The sequence below is a fragment of the Patiria miniata genome, unplaced genomic scaffold (assembly GCF_015706575.1).
Source record: "Patiria miniata isolate m_02_andy unplaced genomic scaffold, ASM1570657v1 HiC_scaffold_25, whole genome shotgun sequence".
Lineage (NCBI taxonomy): Eukaryota > Metazoa > Echinodermata > Asteroidea > Valvatida > Asterinidae > Patiria > Patiria miniata.
In genome coordinates this window covers 8,136,437-8,158,728 of record NW_024037064.1, presented here as the reverse complement: position 1 = coordinate 8,158,728, position 22,292 = coordinate 8,136,437, and the positions used below count along the sequence as shown (strand labels likewise).

The 22,292-nt window shown below is 40.7% G+C and overlaps 1 protein-coding gene across 1 annotated transcript in view; it reads right to left on the bottom strand.

Moving 5' to 3' along the window:
- Positions 1–3,413: 3,413 nt before the first annotated feature.
- LOC119732990 overlaps positions 3,414–22,292 on the bottom strand; it is a 56,811-nt gene continuing 37,932 nt past the window's right edge. The window contains exons 9-29 of the mRNA XM_038206571.1: positions 21,278–21,637; positions 20,377–20,517; positions 20,084–20,242; positions 17,777–17,989; positions 15,057–15,386; positions 14,374–14,673; positions 13,507–13,836; positions 12,863–13,168; positions 12,138–12,422; positions 10,654–10,803; positions 10,208–10,229; positions 9,015–9,110; positions 8,422–8,483; positions 7,799–8,005; positions 6,860–6,970; positions 6,172–6,356; positions 5,656–5,778; positions 5,134–5,245; positions 4,771–4,867; positions 4,001–4,100; positions 3,414–3,514 (exon numbers count right to left, since the gene is read on the bottom strand). Of these exons, the coding sequence (XP_038062499.1) occupies positions 3,434–3,514; positions 4,001–4,100; positions 4,771–4,867; positions 5,134–5,245; positions 5,656–5,778; positions 6,172–6,356; positions 6,860–6,970; positions 7,799–8,005; positions 8,422–8,483; positions 9,015–9,110; positions 10,208–10,229; positions 10,654–10,803; positions 12,138–12,422; positions 12,863–13,168; positions 13,507–13,836; positions 14,374–14,673; positions 15,057–15,386; positions 17,777–17,989; positions 20,084–20,242; positions 20,377–20,517; positions 21,278–21,637 (3,770 nt within the window). The 3' untranslated portion in view covers positions 3,414–3,433. The remainder of the gene's footprint in view (positions 3,515–4,000; positions 4,101–4,770; positions 4,868–5,133; positions 5,246–5,655; positions 5,779–6,171; positions 6,357–6,859; positions 6,971–7,798; positions 8,006–8,421; positions 8,484–9,014; positions 9,111–10,207; positions 10,230–10,653; positions 10,804–12,137; positions 12,423–12,862; positions 13,169–13,506; positions 13,837–14,373; positions 14,674–15,056; positions 15,387–17,776; positions 17,990–20,083; positions 20,243–20,376; positions 20,518–21,277; positions 21,638–22,292) is intronic.

Here is a 22,292-nt window from a genome sequence, read left to right as displayed (position 1 = left end):
TTTTACAAAAACAAGATTGAGAACTGAGATGGGTTGTTCAGGTTACACTTTACATCAACAACTTGAATTTTGAAACACACTTTAGCTTTGAAACTTTGAGTTCCAAACCCCGGCCACGAAATGTGTCTTCAAACTTAAGTATTTCTTGATTTTCTTTTAGACATAGATGGTTACCTTTGTATTCGGTTTTCCCCTTATAAGAGCGGCGCTTATAAGGGCGGCAAGCCCTTGATGCATCTCTGTGTGTTCTTAGAAAATGCAGTCACATATTTTTAACACTAACAGTTTATCAACTGATGGGGGGGGGGGAATGCGGCGAACACAATGCGAAAAAAAAATGCGTGCAAGGCAGCTATAGTAGAATGTTTAAGTCACCTCCATTTTTTTGTCTCATATGCTGTGACTTATTACTTTGTATCTATTTGTAGGTCACATAAAATAGATTAGGCTATCTCTATGAGCAAGGCTTCAATCTTTGAAGCATACAACCATTCATTTGTGATTTGGAACTATATGGTCTTCTTCGTTGCACTGTAAAGCCCGCCACACACGAGAGCTACGTGCTTGGCCAAACATTTCGAGGCCGTTTGCTCAGCACGTGGTTCACCGTGTGCGGTGAATTTTTGCTGAGTTTTCTGCCTCGCGAGGTAGTGAGGCAAATATCTATCCTGTTTGATTTCTGTCGCCTCGCGAGGCGAAAAACTCACCCAGTGCGGTCACCCTGAGCTACGTGCTGGGCAAACGGCCTCGGATGACTTTTTGCTCCTCACGTAGCGGGCTTGAGTTTATCTTCGCGTGTATTTTTTTGGTGTGAATCTCTTTGGCAGCACAATACATTCTCATTCCACAGCTTTAAACAGTAAATTAACAGCAAGCACAAATTGAGAATCCCAAATAAAACAACATGCCGTTCAAACAAGTGTGCAGCTAATCTAAATTTAATTTTCAATACAAACAGCAACAGTAAAATCTGAGTAAGTACCATAACTTAGTCAGTAACGATTCGCAGGCCAGAGTATTGAGATGCATCATAATGTCCGTAACAGTTTTGTGGTAGAGATCAAATAGGGCTGTTGTCACAAAATAAAATGGTAAGGATTGCCCCATAGAGAATATGACGTGTAAAACATGAGAACCCAAGTAACAATTAAATGAGATTAATTATTAACTTCATGTCATTGTTACAAAACTATTATATAACAGAGATAAATGATCCAGGCAAGTGGTAATAGGATGAACCATTATGTATTATTTTACTGCTTGCAATAAATTCATGCTACTACTTAGAATAAAAGGCAATGAATAATTTGGAGTGAATTTAAGAAAAACTGAAAATTGTACAATTGTACTTTTTTCTACACAAAATTGAAAAAGATACACAATGTGAACATCCTCATTGCATGTGACTTCAGCATTCGGTTGCTAAAATGTGTCGGTTCAGTGCGCGACATCGCGTACGTAGCTGCAATGGGCTGAATGAGAACATGTCCCGGACGCTGAATTTGGGCGCAATTCAAAAAATATTACTCGGCATCTTTTTATTTGAAAGCGAGATCCTATATTGTTTGCTCGGAAATACAGCATTCATTGAACCATTTCATTCTCGAGTCATCAGATTAGTTGCTTAGTAAGCACCCTTTTTCATATTTTGAGCACTCTTGTTGCTTCAAACGCACATAGTGCACGAATTACAAATGATGTACTGTGCCTTTATACCGGTTCATTGTGTTGGCCACATACTTCCAGTGAAAGGCCATTCTAAGTTGAGCGGCTTATGTGTGCTTTAGGATCTCCATTGACTTTTTGAACTCTTTATTTTAAAAGAACCTACTTTGCCACACACACAAAACAGTTAGCAAATCTTTTTCGTATTTAAAATTTTAGCGGTGTAGTGTTTCAAAAGATAATTGAACTCAAGAGTCACAGCAGGAAGTGAACATGGCATCGTATATGCTAGATAAATATTACACAACGACATGATAAAAACAAATTCAATACAGGCATGCGGTTTCAAGCGTGCTGACAAGTCCGGCTATAACACTTTATGAAGCAAACAACATCAACAATGGCTAATTTGATGAGTTACAATTTGCAAAATAAAACCATACAGTAAAAAAAGATGTCTTCGTTGTACAGCCCACATGTACAGCCCACACGGCAAAATAAATCAATTTTGAAATGAATGACAAAAGTAAAATAATGTTAACAAAGGTTATAAGAAAGAAAAAAACTGTATAAACAATGAGTGTTTACCGGAGGTACAAGCTTGACGAGAAGTATAACCCACTTGAGTAAGTTCCACAACAAACGACTGAGTATGTCATTAACGACCCAATTTTACACTCTAAAGACTCTTAGTAAACTTGGATATACCGCAATTTATTTATGGCATACTTGTTAAGCGCCTCATTTACATTTGCTTATAAGTTCTTAAAAAAATGAGTCCTTCTGCCCTTGAACTAGCTACAATTGAAATAAAACCATTACAATTAAGAAATCACATACATCTTAATATTGTTATAGATTAAACAACCACGCACGAACCCTTTTAAGTATTTTTTCTCACATAAAAAGTGAAAAGAAGACTAATGCCTCCTGACTTACTACAAAGGGGAATGTAGGAACACTGATTTATTTATTTCATTTATGAATCTCCAAATAACATCCACTTGTTTCCCTTCACGAACTGGTGTGTATACTGTATGAAAATCCCTTTAAGCCACAGAATCTTGAACGCGGCTTTGATTTCAGGTCCTCGATCCCCGACGAAATAGTTTGTTTGATCGTTTACTTGCTGTGATATACACTTATATTTTTGCCAATTGTGTAATCTGGTTTCCGGGGTACCTCGGATATGAATACAGGTACCTTAATTGCAATTTTTTTTTTATAGAATAAGAAAACAGGAAAAACGATTACTACAAATGTTATGACATTTTTTTTTACATGTTCATGTGTAATTGGGCTTCATGTGTTTTCCTGCTTTGTCATGTATCAGATACAATGCACAATCAACAACTGGGTTTTTTTTGGATCAAGGTTATGATAATGGACTGTTTTAAGCACTATTGCCATGTTGCTGTCATGGCTTAATATTCTTCGCAAGCATAAAGACATGTCGATACTTTTCGTAATCAAACGTTTCAGCAAAAGATAAAGTGCGCGAATATAATATCCCAAATTGTGTGAACTTGTCGAATTGATTTTGCTCATTGATTCAATCCAATTGGATCAAGGTTATGATAATGGACTGTTTTAAGCACTATTGCCATGTTGCTGTCATGGCTTAATATTCTTCGCAAGCATAAAGAAATGTCGATACTTTTCGTAATCAAACGTTTCAGCAAAAGATAAAGTGCGCGAATATAATATCCCAAATTGTGTGAACTTGTCGAATTGATTTTGCTCATTGATTCAATCCAAAGAGTCTCGCTCAGAACTTTTCAAAGTCTGATCCACCTGTGACCGACATTTTGTAGATGTTCTCCTGGCAGCTTTCCAACGATAAGTATTCCTAAAATCCAAAAAGACAGACAAGGCAATGTAGAGTTCCAAAACTTCATCCACTCATCCCATGTTCTTCAAGGGGTCTGACTAATATTCTCCATACACAAGTGTAAAACCTCTCAGTGGTGAAAATGTAAAACGACGGCTGAAATACACACTCTACTGGTTTGAAATAACTCTCAAGATATGTAAATAGCCAATAAAAAAACAACGAATTCAAGCCTCACGTAGGTCAAGCTTATATATGCAAGTCTCATGATCTAATTGATGGCTTAAGTCGAAGCCGAGGCTGTCTCAACAGAAACATTACCCTAACTGACGGTAACAAATAATTGATTTTAACAAAAATAATAAATCTGCGAATTCAAACCCGACGCTAGTCAACTTTGTCACCCATTGCCTTAATTTATCCTTAATGAAGTCTAAACCAGGACATTCTGGAAATAATCATGTGTTTTTTAGGGTTTCTGTTTTGTGTGGATAGGCTACTCACGTCAGCTTTTTCCACCAATCCTCCAAGTTTCTCGGCGATCGTTGCAAATGTCGGTCGGGCTGCCGGGTTCTTAGACCAGCAAGGACGCACCACCTGGTACCTAAGAAAACAAGTATGAAGAGGTTAAGTGTTTAAGGACAATAAAATATGGTCTGGATAAAACCGGGCATTAGTGGATGGGTACTTTGCCCAATATTGATCTATAAACCAACTCCATCTAGGACAAATTCTTACTCAATAGTTGATCAACATTTATCCAAATTAACCAACAATGTGGTAACTGCTACCATGATTGGGAGTAAAACACCGACCAACTGTATTGCACACACTTTTTTTCATAGTGGAAACATACTATAAATAGACATGGGGAGAGATAGGTCTGACACTCATATTTACAATTTCCTTTTCATCTTGTTGCCTTTCCAACAAACAATTTGATTTTTTTCTTTCTTTCTTCGCATTTGGTTTATTTTGTGACATCAAACGGGACGGTCGTATCCTTTGATGTAGGCGAATGTTTATTTCAGTTACAACATAAATTACAGATAACACATAAATTATTTAATGTCAAGAACAAAGCATCGGTAATTAAGCTGTTTCGCATGACTCTTTAAAAGGGTGATTTACATTGAAACCCCCTTTCCATATTCAATGGTCGAACCAATAGTTGCACTTCGATATGATGAGAATCGAACCCAAATTAAAGAGACACTTCTGCATGTTCCAATCATAAAATAATTGGGTTTTTTTGTTTGTGTAAAGAAACTCACAAGTGCAGTCGACAGTGGTCGGGACGGGGCATCCGGTACCCTGACTTCACTTTGGAAACCACTTTCTTGGCACTCAGGGTCGGGTATGGGTGGCCACCTGTGAGAAAAATTGGAATTAAAAAGCAAACTTTGTAATCCAGTCAATCCCAAGTCAATCCATCACAAGCATAAGCATAAGTTTGATCACTGACAAGCCCAATCACAAGCCATTATGACAAGTCCAATCTTCTCTTCTTCTTTCATTTGAGGAAGCAGAAGGTCAAGCTATTCCGTTCAGTTGTCTAAGCCATGAATTTGTTAGCTCGCTGACAATGGCGAGGTCCACCGTGTCAGCTAGGATATCATGGATATCATTGGTCATACCAAGAGTAACTATTTCCCACAGCAGAACCCCAAAAGACCACACGTCACTCTCTGTTGTGTACACGTCATCAAGGATGGACTCCAGTGCCATCCATCGCAAAGGGGAAAATCCCTGAACATCAAAAGAAAAAGAAAACATACCGATAAAATTGCGGTACAAACGTCCTGATAGAACTCACGTTGAAGAACATTAAACTAAAAGCACTAACACGCATCTCAATTGCATGACGTAGTATTACTTTGAAAATAAACCCTCAATATTATTTTGTATTGATATATTGTCGTTGCTGCTATTTGTTATGTGTCTTGTAGTTAAAGTTGGAGAGCTTCTCGAAAAAAGTGTTTTATCAGCTTCTTAGGCAATCCTACAGTCCTGAATATGATACAGTTTCATTATTTTTCATCCCCTTGCTGTAAGCCGGATGGGGATACTGCGATAGAGTATTCCTTATGTGTGTATGCCCATAATAAACGTATTAAATGTCAAATATTTCCCATTCCCGAGTAAGCAAGTATCGTTACCGTGTTTTTGCGTTGGTGTGTTCTCATTTCGGCGACGTCACTGGCGAATCCAAAATCGGATATCTTGCTCACCATATCCTCGCTGACGAGGACGTTGCGGGCGGCAAGGTCTTGATGAAGACACTAGTGCAAATAAAACGAAAGGGACAAGCCTATTAAAGCCGACCTCAGAGCGCATAAATGTTTGTCCCATTGATCCAGAATGCATTAAATTGAATTATATTTAATCACGTGCATACACAATCGGTCGGATTCTTCCCATTCATTTGGGTTAAGGAGTAATCCTACACGATAACACTGCCCGACTCACAAGTGACATTCTCTTATCCAGTCAGTCAGTCATTAGAGATAGAAATTGAGTCCACTGCCCCAAACAAACTCGTCTGTGACCTGGTATTGGCATCGACTAGACTTCCGTGTGTTTCCGACCACAATCTAGTTCCAACTATACTATGGGCGGTCCCAATTATGTAGTAGGCGCCATTGCAATAGTCGGGGCATAATAGCTAGACTCACCCCTTGTGAAGCCAAGTAAGCCATGCCTTTGGCCACGCCCCTGGCCAGACTAAGCAGAGTCTTGGGTGAGAGGGATGCACACACAGCACCTCGCAGGTTGTCATACACCCGTTCGGATCGGCTATCAGTCAGAATCTCCTTCAGGTTTCCATTTGCCACGTGTTCCATGATGACATAGATCGGGTCTGTGCATACGATTGCCAAAGTATCAACAGTTAAACAGCAACACAATTAGGGATACGGGGACCATATTATCAACAAATTTTCAGTCTTTGAAGAATCGCCCAGTAATAAGCCAGTTCTATCTTTGCGGGCGCGCATTATTATTTCCTTGAGGGTTAGCAATTATTTGAACATAATGCCTCAAGAAAATGTGCCAACATAATTGAAAACAACTTTTGAACTTAATGACAAAAAAAATAGATAAATGCAGAATGGAAATTCGATTCTAGTACTCTCAGAGAATTTAATGTACATTTACCTGCTGTGTTTATAATTATCACCAAAATACTAATCTTGTAATCAATTAGTGCGCAAGCAGTGGGAAAAACGCATAGTGGCTTACTGATTGATGATTTTAAGACATTTGCTTTAATAAAAGGCTACTTTTTGGGTAAAAGGACATTACTAATAAATGTAGTTACAAACTTAAGACTAACAGTTGATAATCAACTTTCCATATTGTTACCTGCGTTGATGCAGTATCCAAGAAGCTTAACGATATTCTCGTGACTAGTGAGAGGTTTCATCGAATTCAACTCTCGAATCAGGTTCTCTTTCTCCTTTGGGTCGCTTTTATCTACATAAAATGTAAGCAAAAACATTCATCTGACGAAGGTAAAATTCAGAGCCACTACACTTCTCAATACTGGTAGGGTGAATACAGGTTCATAAGCTCTTTGTACGAACAGTACATGGCACTTTGTGAAAACTCACCTTACTTTCCTCACACACCATACAGATATACCTAACCCAAATAATGCCTCTAGACCTGTTTTCCAGAAAGCCTGTAGCGTCTTCGCGTCGAGCGTCTGTCACTGTTTGTGTAATAATTGTGTATTTATAAAGCGCACATATCCACCAGTCCTGTATTGGTAGTCAAGGTGTTACATCATTATATCGCTGCTGATTGGTCATTGAAACATTCCAAATACCCTCTCAACTCCCTGGGGAGTATACAGCGCGATGCTGCCATTTCGGCGCAAAACAGCTTAAGTCAATCACAACCATCTCTGCCCCCGCATGTGCTTGGTCTACTCCTGGTCGGGGAGAAGCAATGAAAGACAAAGTGCCTTACCCGCAGGCGCGCGCATTTTACCTGCAGGATCACCCGCAGAAATACCATCTTAGCTCCCTGAAAAGTATCCAGCTCCATGCTGCCATTTCGGCCCAAAACAGCTAACATCAATCACAACAACTATTTCTGCCCCCTTGTTTACTCCTGGGAGATAGGGACCAATGAGTGACAAAGTGCCTTGCTCTAGGGCATACGCACCATAACCCTAGGCTGTACTCGAACCCACAACCTGCAGAATTACCCGCAAACCTCGAACTCAGTGCTCCAGACCATGAGGTCACGGTACTACACAATCAAGGAGTCTTAACAAAGTATTTAGAGGCCTCTTACCTTTTACAGTTTTGACAGCCACGTGGGTGATAAGGCCTCGCTGCTCGATGCCCACGGCTCTTGCAAGTAGCACCTTCCCAAAAGTGCCCTGGGTGAGTTCTTGCAGGAAGGTCAGCTGATCTCGCGAGATTGCTGCGCGGCGATCCGGGGTGTCAGCATATCTAGACGAATCACTTTCGACTGCGCGAATGGTTTGCATAGGGATCCCTGCAAATTAAAATTTCATAAGAGTGACATTATCCAAAAACACTCCTTGATATATACCAGTTCAATAAACTAAACTGTGGCTGAAGTCCCTGTACATTTTTGTCTTGAAATTAAGGTTCCAATAATAACAAAATGCGCATCACAAGACACTTATTTAAAGCAACTGAGGAACGGGAAAGCGAAGTCCTCAAAAAGTATTCAAGATGGCCGTCATTTATCGTAAACACGAAGCTTTACGTAATTGTATATATGACGCTTTAATGCAAATCTAGACAATCTGGTCATACAGGATGAAACTTTACCAGATAAGATTACCTCACTAAATTATAACCTGCATACAGATATTCTCAAATCAATTCAATGACCCAAATTGACATATTTGTTTAATTTACATTATAATTTCCTTTATGACCTACCCATATCTTCGTAGCATTCAGTATCTGCAATGACCCGGACAGGCCTTCCGATCCCAGCTCCACTGCAATTAAGATGGGGATTTGGTACTTTCAAGGATGGGGGCAGGGTCAAGCCTTGCCCTAAAGAGTTTGAACTAAATCTCGTCTAAAGACGGCGACTGGTCCTTACAATCATGTTTTGGCAAGCAGCTTAGTACACCAGCTATAAGCTTGAAAGTGCAACCGTATATTCAAAACGTAGAGTGTCATTTTGATAACAGTTATTTTGAGGCCAATGTAGACGCTGTAAATACTTTTATTTTAGTACTAACTCTCAGTAATATGTAAGGTTAGTATAAACAAATAAAATATTTGTTTTCACTCATTGAATTTTAGAATTAACGTGACATTGCTCACTTGCTTCAGTAAATGTTATAATTCTGCCGTTTGAATCAAGTACAAAATGGCTTTGTTACAATCAGGCAAATACCGTTCTGCGTTCTTTTCTTTAAACCATATCAAGGCACATGCTTGATGAAATGTAGGATTCAGCAACACATTCAACAAGGCCTTAATCAAAGGGATTCTGTGTTTCTAACTAATGGTGTTCGTACCTTCCTGAAATACTTTGTTGTTCTGTTGAGATACCCACAGTTTCGTAGCATTCCGTATCTGCAAAAACCCGGACTGGCCCTCCGGTCCCAGCTCCACTGCAGTTAGCAATTAAGATTGGGATTTGGTACTTTCAAGGATGGGGCAGGGTCAAGCCTCGCCCTAAAGAGTCTGAACTAAAACTCGTCTAAAAACGGCGACTGCTCCTTACAATCATGTTTTGTCAAACAGCTTAGTACACCGAGTATAAGCTTGAAAGTGCAACCGTATATTCAAAATGAAGAGTGGCATTTTCATAACAGTTATTTTGAAGCCAATGTAGACGTTGTAAAAACTTTTATTTTAGTACTAACTCTCACTAATTTCTTAGGTTGGTATAAACAAATAAAATATTTGTTTTCACTCTTTGAATTTTAGGAGTAAGGTGACATTGCTCACTTGCTTCAGTAAATGTTATAATTGTACTGTTTGAAGCACGTACAAAATGGCTTTGTTACAATCAGGAAAATACCGTTCTGCGTTCTTTTCTTTAAACCATATCAAGGCACATGCTTGATGAAATGTTGGATTTAAAAACACATTCAACAAGGCCTTAATTAAAGGTATTCTGTCTTCCTAACTAATGGTGTTCTTACCTTTGTGAAATACTTTGTTGTTCTGTTGAGATACCCATATTTTCGTAGCATTCTGTATCTGCAAAAACCCGGACTGGCCCTCCGGTCCTAGCTCCACTGCAGTAAGCAATTAAGATGGGGATTTGGTTCTTTGAAGGATGGGAGCAGGCTCAATCCTCGCCCTAAAGAGTCTGAACTAAAACTCGTCTAAAGACGGCGACTGGTCCTTACAATCATGTTTTGGCAAGCAGCTTATAGCTTTAAAGTGCAACCATATATTCCAACGTAGAGTGTCAATTTGATGACTATTATTTGAGGTCAATGTAGACCCAGTTAATACTTATATGTTAGTACTAACTCTCAATAATATCTGTTTACAATCCAAGAATTTTAGAAGTAAGGTTACATTGCTCACTTCCTTCAGTAAATGTGATAATTGTACCGTTTGAATCAAGTACAAAATGGCATGTTACAATTGGGCAAATACCATGAAATGGCTTTATGAAATGCAGGATTTAGTAACACATTCAACAAGGCCTTAATTAAAGGAATTCTGTGTTTCTAACTAATTGTGTACTTACCTTTGTGAAACGCGCTGCTGTTCTGTTGAGAAAGTAGACAAGTCAATGTTGAATACGTTTAACGACGACACAATATAATACGATAGGCGGATCCTATGTTATGTACGCAACAGTTTTACCTAGTTTTTCCATTTTTTTTTACAAGTACTTGAAACTAATTTTCCACATGATTGTGATTGCAGGGTTGTCACAAATTTCGTAGGAAATATAAGACACGTATGGTGTCTTTGGTTTGATATTATCAGAAACAAAATTGTAAAGATCTTCGAAAGTCGGGTAATCTCTCATCAGAAAAGAGTCCTTTTTTATGGGCTGCAGAAAAAGTCTAGAGTTCAAGAAAATACTCCATGTGTGTTACATGATACCAACTACTCAGTGTTTTTTGTGCACAAGTCATTAAACAAATATCTATTGTCTCCAAAAAATGAGCATAGTTAAGGCCTTACCCTTGTTTTGGCTGGACCTCTTTCGTTTACGGTAGAAGCAGCAGGCCGCCTGTATCACGATGCTGATGAGCAAAAGTATTCCCAGAACACTGACGGCAGTTAAAAATGGCCAGCTTGTCAGTACGCCGACGACTGAGGGAGCAACGGGTGCTAATAAAACAAATCAACATATCAGAAGTTTAATTGTAATTCATATACTTTCCGTGTATCTTCTAATATACTTTCAGTGTATCTTCGACACATCTTGTTTTTGGCCTGTACGAAGATACACTGATCTTTCGGGTAAACATTTGGCTAAAAACCGGTGACATCGTTATGCATGCATAGCGAAGAGGTATATGAGTTTGGATAACATTTTGATGTATTTTATAGCGATCCTCAAAATCCAACTCTTATTACTTTGTTGTCATGTACTCAAAAGTTTAAGAAATATTTTGGTTGTTTCCCATTACGTGGAATCAACAAAAAGAGCCAGTGATTTGAAGGCTTATTACTGTTTCTACTGTGATTTGTTAAATTCTCAAAAACCAGATCGAGGAACAAAACGCCCTGTCTAAGTATATAGTAGATCATGAACTTTCCCCCTAAAACCCCGAAGTAAGAAACCGTAAAAGGCTCTTTTGGAAAGTATAGCCCAACAATACTTCGCCTTATCAGAGTAGCTATCGTCCAAATTCACTTCTTTGTGTCCCGTGCAAGCTTCTTGAACGGCTCATCCTGGCTCGGCTCGACCCAATCATCGACCCCAACTGCCTGATAAACGAGCTGGCTTCCGACATGGACGCTCCACGGTACATGAAATAGTTAAGCTGACCAACGGCATCTAGGACAGCCTTGAAACACGCAACAAGGCAGATGCACAACAGCTTGGTCTTCAACGCCTGCCCTCTTGTCAGCCCCTTCTCCGGTAATGCCGCAGCCCTCTGCAACTCCAGCTTCATTTTGTGTAGTTCGTTGGAGGCTGACCGGGAGCAGACTGTCCGTCCTGATCAATTTACTGTGACCCCCGACACAACAGACCCACCCGGCTCAGAACTTCCTCGAAAGGAATGGGTCACCCTGAACCGCTTGCGAACAAGAGTCGGCCGGTTCAACACCGGTTCACCGTTTCGTTGGGACCTACGCCCTTCAGCAGTCTGCGTTTGTGGAGCACCACAGCAGACAGCACAGCACATCATCAACGAATGCGCTTCACTTGGCCCCCAGCTGACACGGTGGACCTCGCCATTGTCAGCAAACAAACAATAACATGGCTCAGACACCTAGACGGAGTAGCATGACTTTCTGCTGCCTCGAACGAAAAAGAGCTAGGGAGATCAGGATAGTTATTGAAATAATGGGAATCGATCAGCTAGACGGCTAGAGTATGTAGACACCCCACATGACCATGTATATTAGGCACTAAACAAACGAGCACGTAACAAGACTTAACCATGCTTGAAACCCAGACATCTTATTGATAGCTAGATTTTGCAAATACTTACAACGGAAGATGACTTCGACCAGGCTGGAATAAACCACCGGAGGTACACCGTTGTCTCCGCGACACCTGTACGTCCCAGCCTGCTCCCTGCTGATGCTGCTTAGCGTCAGCGTGCTTGATCCGTCGCTGTAGACAGAGGGTAGGGAGCCAGGAGACCCGACCTTCTCCCACGTGATGAAGTCAACCGGCTTGGGATTGGCGTCCGCCTTACAGGACAGAATGACGTCATCTCCCTCCTCAACATGATTAGATGGAGTTACAGATGGCTCGGAAAATTCCGGCCAGTCTAAAACAAAAGAAAACAACACAAATGCCACTTATACCCAGTCAGTTTCCTCCGAGGATTTGTCATGATTTGAGGATTTGTCAACATTGACAAGTGTTGTTCCCCATGTGCCATTATGTATCATGGCAGTACTATCCATACTGTACGCCGTCGAGCAGGTGTAACCATTTACTCATTTGAGGCCTCTACCACTTTGGAGAAAACTTTGAGGGATAACTATTGCGTTGCTTCTGAAGAACATTATGGTCATGCAGTACCCATTTGCTATTCCTTGTCAGGAAGCCAATGGTGCAAGTCAAGACTCGGGGTTAACATTTTACGTGACGGTGAATAACTGAACTTTTTTTGGGGGGGGGGTTGTTCATGTGATACCTATTTGGCCTTGAAGGTTCTGATCTGTTAGAGTTTGTACACAATTGATTTCAATCAATTAGTCTTACATTGGACGTCGATCGGACCCAGCGATCCTGTCAGTTCTGAAGTCCAGGATCCTCTTCTGGCAGAGCATGTGATCATGTTCCCATTCTCTTCTCTGGTTGGCGTGAAGTTTAACGCGCTGCTGAACCTATGGCGGTTGCCCAATGTTAACATCGCAGTGGTTTGAGTGCCGGCAAGAGGTAGGCCGCCATTAGTCCAAACCAGCTCCCAGTCGTCAGGGTATCCATGGTTGGCTCGGCATATTAGTTGGACGGTCTCATTTGCAGTCATTGATCGGTTGCCTGTTACAGCTGGAGTGTCCGGAGGACCTGCAAATCATGACAAAGGGATACAAAACACACTACCAGAGGAACAATTATTCAAAAAGAAGTACAGTCCTTACCTCGACGTGTCAATTTGTATGTTGTAGTCTTTCCCTTTTTGCATCCCAAATCAATCAAGGGATGGGCACTCTATACCAAATAGTTTCCTAACCAAAAAAAATCAGTGGCACACTACACATTCCAAGACCGCCTAAGTCCATGTAGGAAACAGGCGTACTGCCTTACTGATCAATAGTCCTCGGGCAAGCCATATTACTATGAAATGAAAATGTCTTCGAGAAAGAAGTATAGTTCTGATGAAAAGAACACAACCAACCTCCTACCTGTAACATCCACTGTGACCATTGCAAAAGGTAAAGGGAGCTGCGACTCCGCCGTACCAGCCACACACTTCACCTTCTGTCCGTGATTGGTTCTGTTTGGGACGAACGTCCAGCTGCTCGTGGTGTCCACTAAACCACCACTTTCTCCAGAAGGAGGGTCAACGGTTCTTTGCAGAGCGTCATTCATGAACCATTGTAAGGTAGCGGCTGGCCTTGTCTGACGCACCGTGCACAACAAAGAGTGGTGCGCCCCCTCCATGACGCTTGCTCTTCCACTAGTCACGTTCCCACCGGAGTCATAGAGGGTTAAACTGGATTCCTTTGGAGGACCTGAAAAAGGAGATTTAAAAAGAAAATAAAAACACCGGGAAGTCCATCCCCAAACATATTCTTTGTTCTGAAAACAAAACAAGGAAGCCTTTAATTTAAGCTGGTGCAAGAGCACAGAAATGTCTACACCACTGAATCACGATGGCTATTCATTATGGCCGGCAGGGATGTTGCCAAGCCCATCTTAAGATCCTGCAAGTCCATCGCAAGGCCATCTAAAAGTCCTCCAGCCCCGGACGCAACTCACAAGCTATTTAAATGAGCAGTGACAGAGGCATGCATTTGGTATTGTCCATCCACTATTTCTTGTGACGAGACTTATGAATGACTTGTGGTTTACTTGTAACTGGACATGTAATGTATTTGTGATGGACTCGACTACATCCCTAGAAGCCAGCCTCAGCCCAGAGGTAATCCTATAAGAATAATTCTACCAGGCACATTCAAAACGGTCAGTGTGTGGGTAGGAAAGTTAGATGGTCAGATAGGTACGGAGGACCTCTGGAGCAGCAAATGAAAAGCAAGGAAGATTCTCACATAGGACGTCAACGGGACCCAGCGATCCTGTCAATGCTTGAGATCCTCTTCTGGCAGAGCATGTGATCATGTTCCCATTATCTTCTATGGTCGGCGTAAAGATTAATGTGCTGCTGAACCTGTAACGGCTGCCCGATGTTGACACGGCGGTGGTGTGAGTGCCGGTAAGAGGTAGACCCCCATTGGACCAAACCAGCTCCCAGTCGTCAGGATATCCATTGCTGGCTTGGCATGTTAGTTGAACAGCCTCATTTGCAGTCACCGATGGATTGCCTGTTATAACGGGAGTGTCCGGAGGACCTGCAAATTATGACAAAGTGATACCGATCACCAGATCGAGGCACAATCATCCGAGAAGAATTACAGTCCTTTCCTCGACATTTCGGTTTGTATGCTATAGTCTTTCCGTTTGTTCATCCCAGATCAGTACAAATGGATAAACACAGTATACCAAACCATTTTCCGACCCTCGGGAAAATCACCAGGGACATGCTTTACTTGTCAATTGCATAATAGCGTACCAAGACCACATTAGTCCACACAGGTAAACAGGTGTACTACCTTACACTTACAAAGTCCATTTTACTCTGAGCTTCCCTCAGCGATCGTGACAAAATGCCGACCAATTGGCAGAATGCCTATTCTGACCTACTTCAATTAACTGGAACATACAGAACCCCTACCTGCAACATCCACTGTGACCATTGCAAACACTAAAAGGAGCTGCGATTCCACTGTACTAGCCACACACTTCACCCTCTGCCCGTGATTGGCTCTGCTCGGGACGAACGTCCAGCTGCTCGTGGTGTCCACTAAACAAACGCTTCCTCCAGAAGAAGGGTCAACAGTTCTTTGCAAATCGTCATTCAGGAACCATTGTATGGTAGCGGCTGGCCTTGTCTGATGCACCGTGCACAAGAAAAAGTGGGTCGCCCCTTCCATCACACTTGTCCTCCCACCTTTGACGCTCCCACTGGTATCATTCAGAGATAAACTGGGTTCCATCGATGGAACTGAAATGGGGAAAGGGAATAGTTTATCGATTATATTTGATTGATTTATATTTATTGATTATAGTTGATGATTTACCCTACTAGTGTGTCACACTACTTTTCCCCCTTTTTAGAGATTTTTTGAGATTGCATCTTATTTTGCATATTTATCCTGGGGTTGTGGTTACTTACTTTTTTACTTGTCCATCTAATTATGCCGTTGTTAATACTCTAGTTGCAATTGAACTGTTTTTCTGCAGATTTTTTCCAAGTTAATTTAGTTTGCTCTACTTCCTTATCAATGTAATATTTTTTTGCGGGTGCTACTGTATTTAGTTTTTGTTATTTGTTCAGTATTCTGGGGGGTTACTTGTCTTTTGCGTAATTTCCTTTCTTGGTTCTTGGTCGGTTCCTCTCCTAAATACTCCAAATGGGAGTTTATACAGGAGGCCATAAACACCGGAGCAAAGCCCTTCTCTTAGCGATAAGTGTTTACTGGGTTCTTTTACGTGCATTTATGCAACGCACAGGACCTACGGCTTAACGTCCCATCCGAAGGACGAAGCTTAAGAGCACAAGTGTCCACCGGCGGGCTCGAACCCACGTCACTGTTGCCTCTGAAACACCAGAACGTGAGTCCTGTGTTCTTAACCGCCGGGCCATCTTTCTCCTGGGTTTGTTTATACTTGCCCCTTCTTGTTGCCTTTGTTTGTTGGTTAGTAATTTGTTTGTTTGTTTATAATTTGTTTGTTTTTCATGAAAACATTCTGGGTGCAAGATTTTCATATTGGATTTTTGGATTTGTATTGAATTATAGTACTTAGTTTTACTCTATAATAATATTCCTTTCTTGTGGTCTGACACTGTGACATCTTTGAGGACAGATTTTACAAACTTTTGTCTGGACCAGGACAATCTTTTGCATTTTAATAGATTTTTAATTATTTTCTGAAGATATAAAGTTAAATGCAACTGCAAAGGGTTTCCGTCGGACGAAAAAGTCTGAGTGGTCACAACTGATCTCCATTGGAAAGACTTTCTAATGGAGATCACCGGGTCAACTCATAAGAGCTGGAGAAGTATATATAATGAGTGCGCACATGGTTTGCGTACGTGCACTTGACTTTAATCCCAAATCCTTGTTCAAAACCCTTAGCGTTTGCGCATGAGAATTTGCAGCTGACCGACGTTGGCGCGCTACGATGTACTCTTATTGTCCTAAAAGGCCTTCTTTCATAGTCGTGCATTGGGTGCCGCTGAAAAGCAACGTATGCAAAGATGCCAAACGGCGAACTTGTTATATAATGCAGGTCCAATCTACTAAACCTTGTTCATGCAATATTATTTATGGTTACTAGGTATATTTAAGCCCTTCGAGAGGGCTTTAAGAGCAGGCTGGCTTTTTCTGACGGATTTCTTTTCAAATGAAAAATCCTAATCTTATCTCTCCCGAAAGAGCCTCATAGGCAAAACCATAGTTTAAAAACCAATCACTGTAAGTTATTGCCGCATGATAAACATGCAAAAGCGCGTGTCAGTGGATATGTGTTACCTTTAACGTGAACGCCCAGCACTGCGCACTAAGTCGCCGTGCTTGATGCTGGTCGCGGGTAATGTAAGAGTACTACTGGTCGTTATAACTCCCTGCTATTCCTGTGTGCTAGTGCTGTCAAATATTGTTCCTTAATAATTTAACTTACAGATTAACAATTTCCCTTGATGCAAGACTTTACTTGACAACGGAAAGAGTGTGAAGTATCCCACCGGAAAACGGAAATGTTCCGTTTGAGTCCCAGAACAACATTGTACGAGGATATACTAAATGGGAAAAATTGAACTAGGTCTAATTAAATAGAAACATATTTTGTTAAACTTCATGACAGTTTTTAAATGCACATAGAACCATTAATGTATACCTGCAGTTTCGGCTTAGCGGACACTGCATTTAAAGAACAAAGAGAAAACCTATGCAAAATATTTCCCTCGAAAGTGCATATTGCATATTGGTGTTTTTCTATTTTGAATCGCACCCTCTTATTGACATCCAAACGGCATTCGGAATACAATTTTCATACAGCTGGATAGTGTAAATGACGTCTAGGTCCAAGTGGATGCGCTACAAAATATAGTCCAATAAAAAAGGGTTTACTTAAAAACAAAAACAAAACATTTGATTTTATTATTGTCGTCCGAACAGTTCAAGCTGAGTAACATCACAGGGTATTTTGTGCTAGTCATTTTACTAAGTAGGTTTCTTCTGGGTAATTACCAAATGTGCCTGTAATGATTTCGCACACTGGCCCTGAACTTGACCGAAGCAACAGAGTAAATGCTCGAGCATCTACCCCAGGCACCTTTTAAAAGAGGTGAAGGAATTGTATTTACTACGAAGAAATATTGTTTGATTTTACCTGTTAAGCTCAAATCATCAATGGCAATGTCCGATGTGAAACTATTTCCACGCACTGCCTGCAATGCTATTCGAAAGCCCAAGGTCGTGTTTTGTAGACATATCTCCTCGAAAAGCCAGGTCGTTGGTCCCGTCTGCTGCCCACTCCGTGTGAATATAATCTCACCATCGTTGATGCCTTGGTTAACTGGAATCCGATACACATTAAGTGCACCTAACGGGTGTTAGAAAATGTAGGTTAAACTCGCGGTAACAAAGAATATGTTAAGACCCCGGTTTAGAAACTCGGTGTCACAGTAGGTGTTTCTGGCTTTTTTGCTTAAAAGCGAAAATCCTTTATTTTTGTTAAGATGCTTATTGGCTTGTTCCGCTTAGTTGCGGAAAAGCATTTGTTTTTCTTGTGATTGTATTTGTTTCCCTTTGTTTGTTTTTTTCTCTCAGCCAAGTCCCGTAGGTTTTGTGCACGTTTTTGGTACAAGACACTTTTGATCTAAAACAAAGTCATATTCTGATAAAACTTAACTCGGACAAAGACTCCATTGTGAACTTGAGTCACGGAAACTGGCGTCATGACGTCATGATGACGTCATAATGAGTCACGTGGCGTCACGTTAAAGGTGCGTATTTTATAGTCTTATATAGAGAGTCCGATGGGGTTAAAATCTTGGATGCAGGTAGACCGAGAGTCCCTCCGGTTCTTTTCAAAACCACACATACTCACAAAGGAGATCTATTCACATGGTGCTACCGCAAACCTATCTTTTCTTAGACCAGGATGTGTTGAAGGTAAAAACAAAAATGAGGTTACGTCATGATGACACCATCACTTGATATTCTTATGAATTATTGAATGTTTGAACCTTAAAGCCACATCTCATCAACAAAGCATACTAAAACTCAAAATTCTTTTTGTATTAGGTTTGTTAGGTCATTCATAACTACACCAAGTTAATAACTATACGAAGTTAAATGGAGTACTGTGGCCTCGTGGTTAAGGGCATTGGATTCGTGGTCTGCTGGTAAAGCTGTGGGTTGTGCGGTCAAGTCCTCACTGAGCTTATGGTGCGTGTGCCCTTGGGCAAGGTACTTTGTCGCACAATTGCTTCTCTCCACCCAGGAGTAAATGGGTACCTGCGAAGGTACGGGCCATATCCGCTGATATTGAGCTGCTGCTAAAGTGGTCTCGTGGCCTGATGAATAGGGGTAATAATTGTGAAGCGCTTTGACCTGCTTTATAAGCACCACATTATCATTATTCATTTATTCACAAAAATGACAAATGTGTGACGTCATGGTGAATAGATTGATACTTATGTATTAATATTATGCATAACTAAAGTGACGTCATGATGACGTCATCACCTAATTTATTTTTTAAGTAAAAAAATTTACATTTTCTTCTAGCAGAATATGACAAAATGCAATTAGATTCTTTGCAAACCAGACACGGACAAAGATCGCAAGATTAAGTTGGTCCTAGACAATTGACGATGACGTCATCAAGGCTCATGTGATGTATACATTCTATAGACGTATACACTATAGATAAAACATCTTATAGATTTATATTTTTATTTTATATCTAAAGAACTGTAAGTATTTGTTGGGTTGGAAGTTGATGGGAACATATAGACAGGGACGTGTTTCAAACACAATTGGGGTGGCGTCTTTATAACGTCATTATGGGCCATGAGACGTCATCGTTAAAGTGCATGTTTAAAAGTCCTATATCTGAAGAGCTTAGTCGTGGAACTGTGTTCTTGCTTATAATTTACCTGACTGTATATGGACAAAACATAACATAAACTCATAAAAAAATACTGCGGAAAAGCCCTATGCTCTGCTCATCAAACGTACATAATTCTACTTAATTCTTTGATTTGTTTTACTGAAAATATTGTTCGTTTGGTATTTATTTTTTCTCTGAGAAAGTACGGGAACACTTAATTCAATTCAAGCTTTACTTAAACAAATGGACTAAAAAAGTATAGGCAAGTCAAAGAAAGGGTCCCTTTGTGAACCGCACGTTTAATTAGATACTTGTTTGTTAGAAATGTCTTTGCATATATGGCCAACAATAAAAAAAAGAAAGAAAAAAAAAACAATCCACGATATCCTGAATGCTTTCAAGTGGATATTCGAAAATTTGCTTATAAGAGGGTTTATCTTTCAAAGCTTTAATTTCCATATACATGTATCAGTCTGCGAATTATTGGACTTGCCCATAGACAACACACAATTGTAAACCGATTTGTTTTTGAGTGGCTAAACTATGCAATGTAAAACGACATCGCGAAACACAACATACCCATTCCATCTCCGTACATGTTGTACCAAAACCCAAAGCACAAAGTCGGCATGCATGATGAATGTACAGCGTTGATTGAAACAACTGGACTGAGGAGCACTGCCGTATTACCCTCACTTCCTACTGAAGCCTCGAAGTAGTAGTAATATCCACTTGTGTCTGTCGGTCAAACATCAACGACATGTAATTAGTATCCAGCTAGTGGTTTCTCAGTTACACAGTGTGATAACCATTACATTTTTGTGTGACATTTAACAAAACCAAAATAATAATAATAATAATAACGAACTCACCTCCTCTCGTTTTATCGATCGAAGGGCCAGTATTGGACGACGGAGTTCCTCCTGAATCACGTGCCCAACTCGAATCGTCATCGGTTGATTGCGTCCACCCGCACCTACCATTTTCAAACGTGCAGTTAAAATCCAAACTCGCTGCAAGAAATTACATGATAAACATGTGATCCGATGATAAATATAAAAACGATGAATTATAAAGACCACAATAGTGATCAGACGTGCCTAGACTTTTTAAAATAGTTTTTACATTTCAGTTTGTACATTTGATTTAACAGCCGACTGAGTTTCAGAAAAGCAATACAAATAAGAGAAAAGACTGCGATATAAAGTGCATGAGCGTCACCAGGAATTTCTCGGGGGAGGGAGGGAGAGGGCGCAAACCATTGTTACACATCTCCCCTTCAACTCATCCACCACGCCCATGTTGTTATTATGGACCATTATGGTGTTCGTACGGAATACGTATGCGGCTCGGGGAAACCAGGCTCTCAAATCACCATTTTGCATGGTAATTTCATCTGGCACATCATGGGCAATGTGCATTTTACATTAAAGTGTATAAATGTATATACGTGGGTTTCGTGGAATAAAAACACAAAATGGTGATAATAAAGCTATTTTTTACCGAGCCGCAAACGTACTGGACGTGTACCATTTCTAATGTCCTCTATTACTTCACTCCTATTGCCTTCTGTTGTTCATGTTTTATTCTTTTTCCCGGTGGAGGGGTGTTTGCTTCCCTTCCCCCTCCCCTCACTAGCTCCCGCTCCCCACCGACAGCCACATACAAGTGTCGTTACCTTTGATCTCATCAATAATGGAACTATGAACAATACAGTCGAAAATTAACGGTAGGTTGCCCATTAAGTAGTGTGATGTACATGTTTTCAATTACCGAAAGATGACACGCTGGTAGCCAGTAGGCGGAAACCTCCATATGTAACACTTCCATCAGTTGTGAATCTCAGCCACATTGCAGGTCCATGGGAGAGTGCATCCGGACCAATACTCCCCCTGGACTCGAATAGCACGGTTGTAAGGTCCGTGCTATCCATGCCGTCACCACCCTTTAGTCTGTCGCAACAGCTCTCCGTGCGGAAACTTGAGGTGATGATCTGAATCTGCCAACACGCTATGGTCTGAATCACCCACGTGACGTCCAAGCCATTAGCATAGTTGCCAGGATACGACGGGGATGTTATTTGTGCCGTCTCGTACGGGCTTAAGTGAATAGTGCTCGATGTTGCCTCCGTATCTGAAATTGTGGGATATGACGCTTTTCATTTATGCCTTTCATTTATCAATGCATTTTGAAAACAATGTTCTACATAATAGGAAGACCAGTGGCGACACTCCGGGGGGGGGGGGGGGGGGGGGGCCGCACGGGGGGGGGGGGGCATCCCCCAAACTTAGCGAATGTCCGATGCCCTCGGGTACAACCGTTTAAAATCTTGAATTGAACAAAAATGCGTTTTGTAACGTTTTCTTTTCGATGTAATAATGTTTGAAATACTCAGTTTCCGGCTTGTCCGTTTCAAACTAATATCAATTGATGTTAGTTTGAAACTGACAAGCCATCAATTTATGTTAGAAACTGAGAATTTTAAACATTATTCCATCGAAAAGAAAACGTTACAAAACGCATTTTTGTTCAATTTACAAAACGCAAATTTACCCCTTGCAGCCTCCCTTCCACTGATATATCTTCTTGAAGACTTGGAAAGTTGCTTTATTAGAATGCGTTGTTCATATGTTTTTTTTTTTAAAGTTATTAAATGTATTTTTTGGGAATCTTGGTCGAAACTAAAGCAGGCGCTGTTCTCTCAGATGTTGCAACATCTTGACTAGCTTATATCTTCTATCAGATGCTTGCCACGTCGTGATTGTCGGGTCGGCTAGAATTGGATATA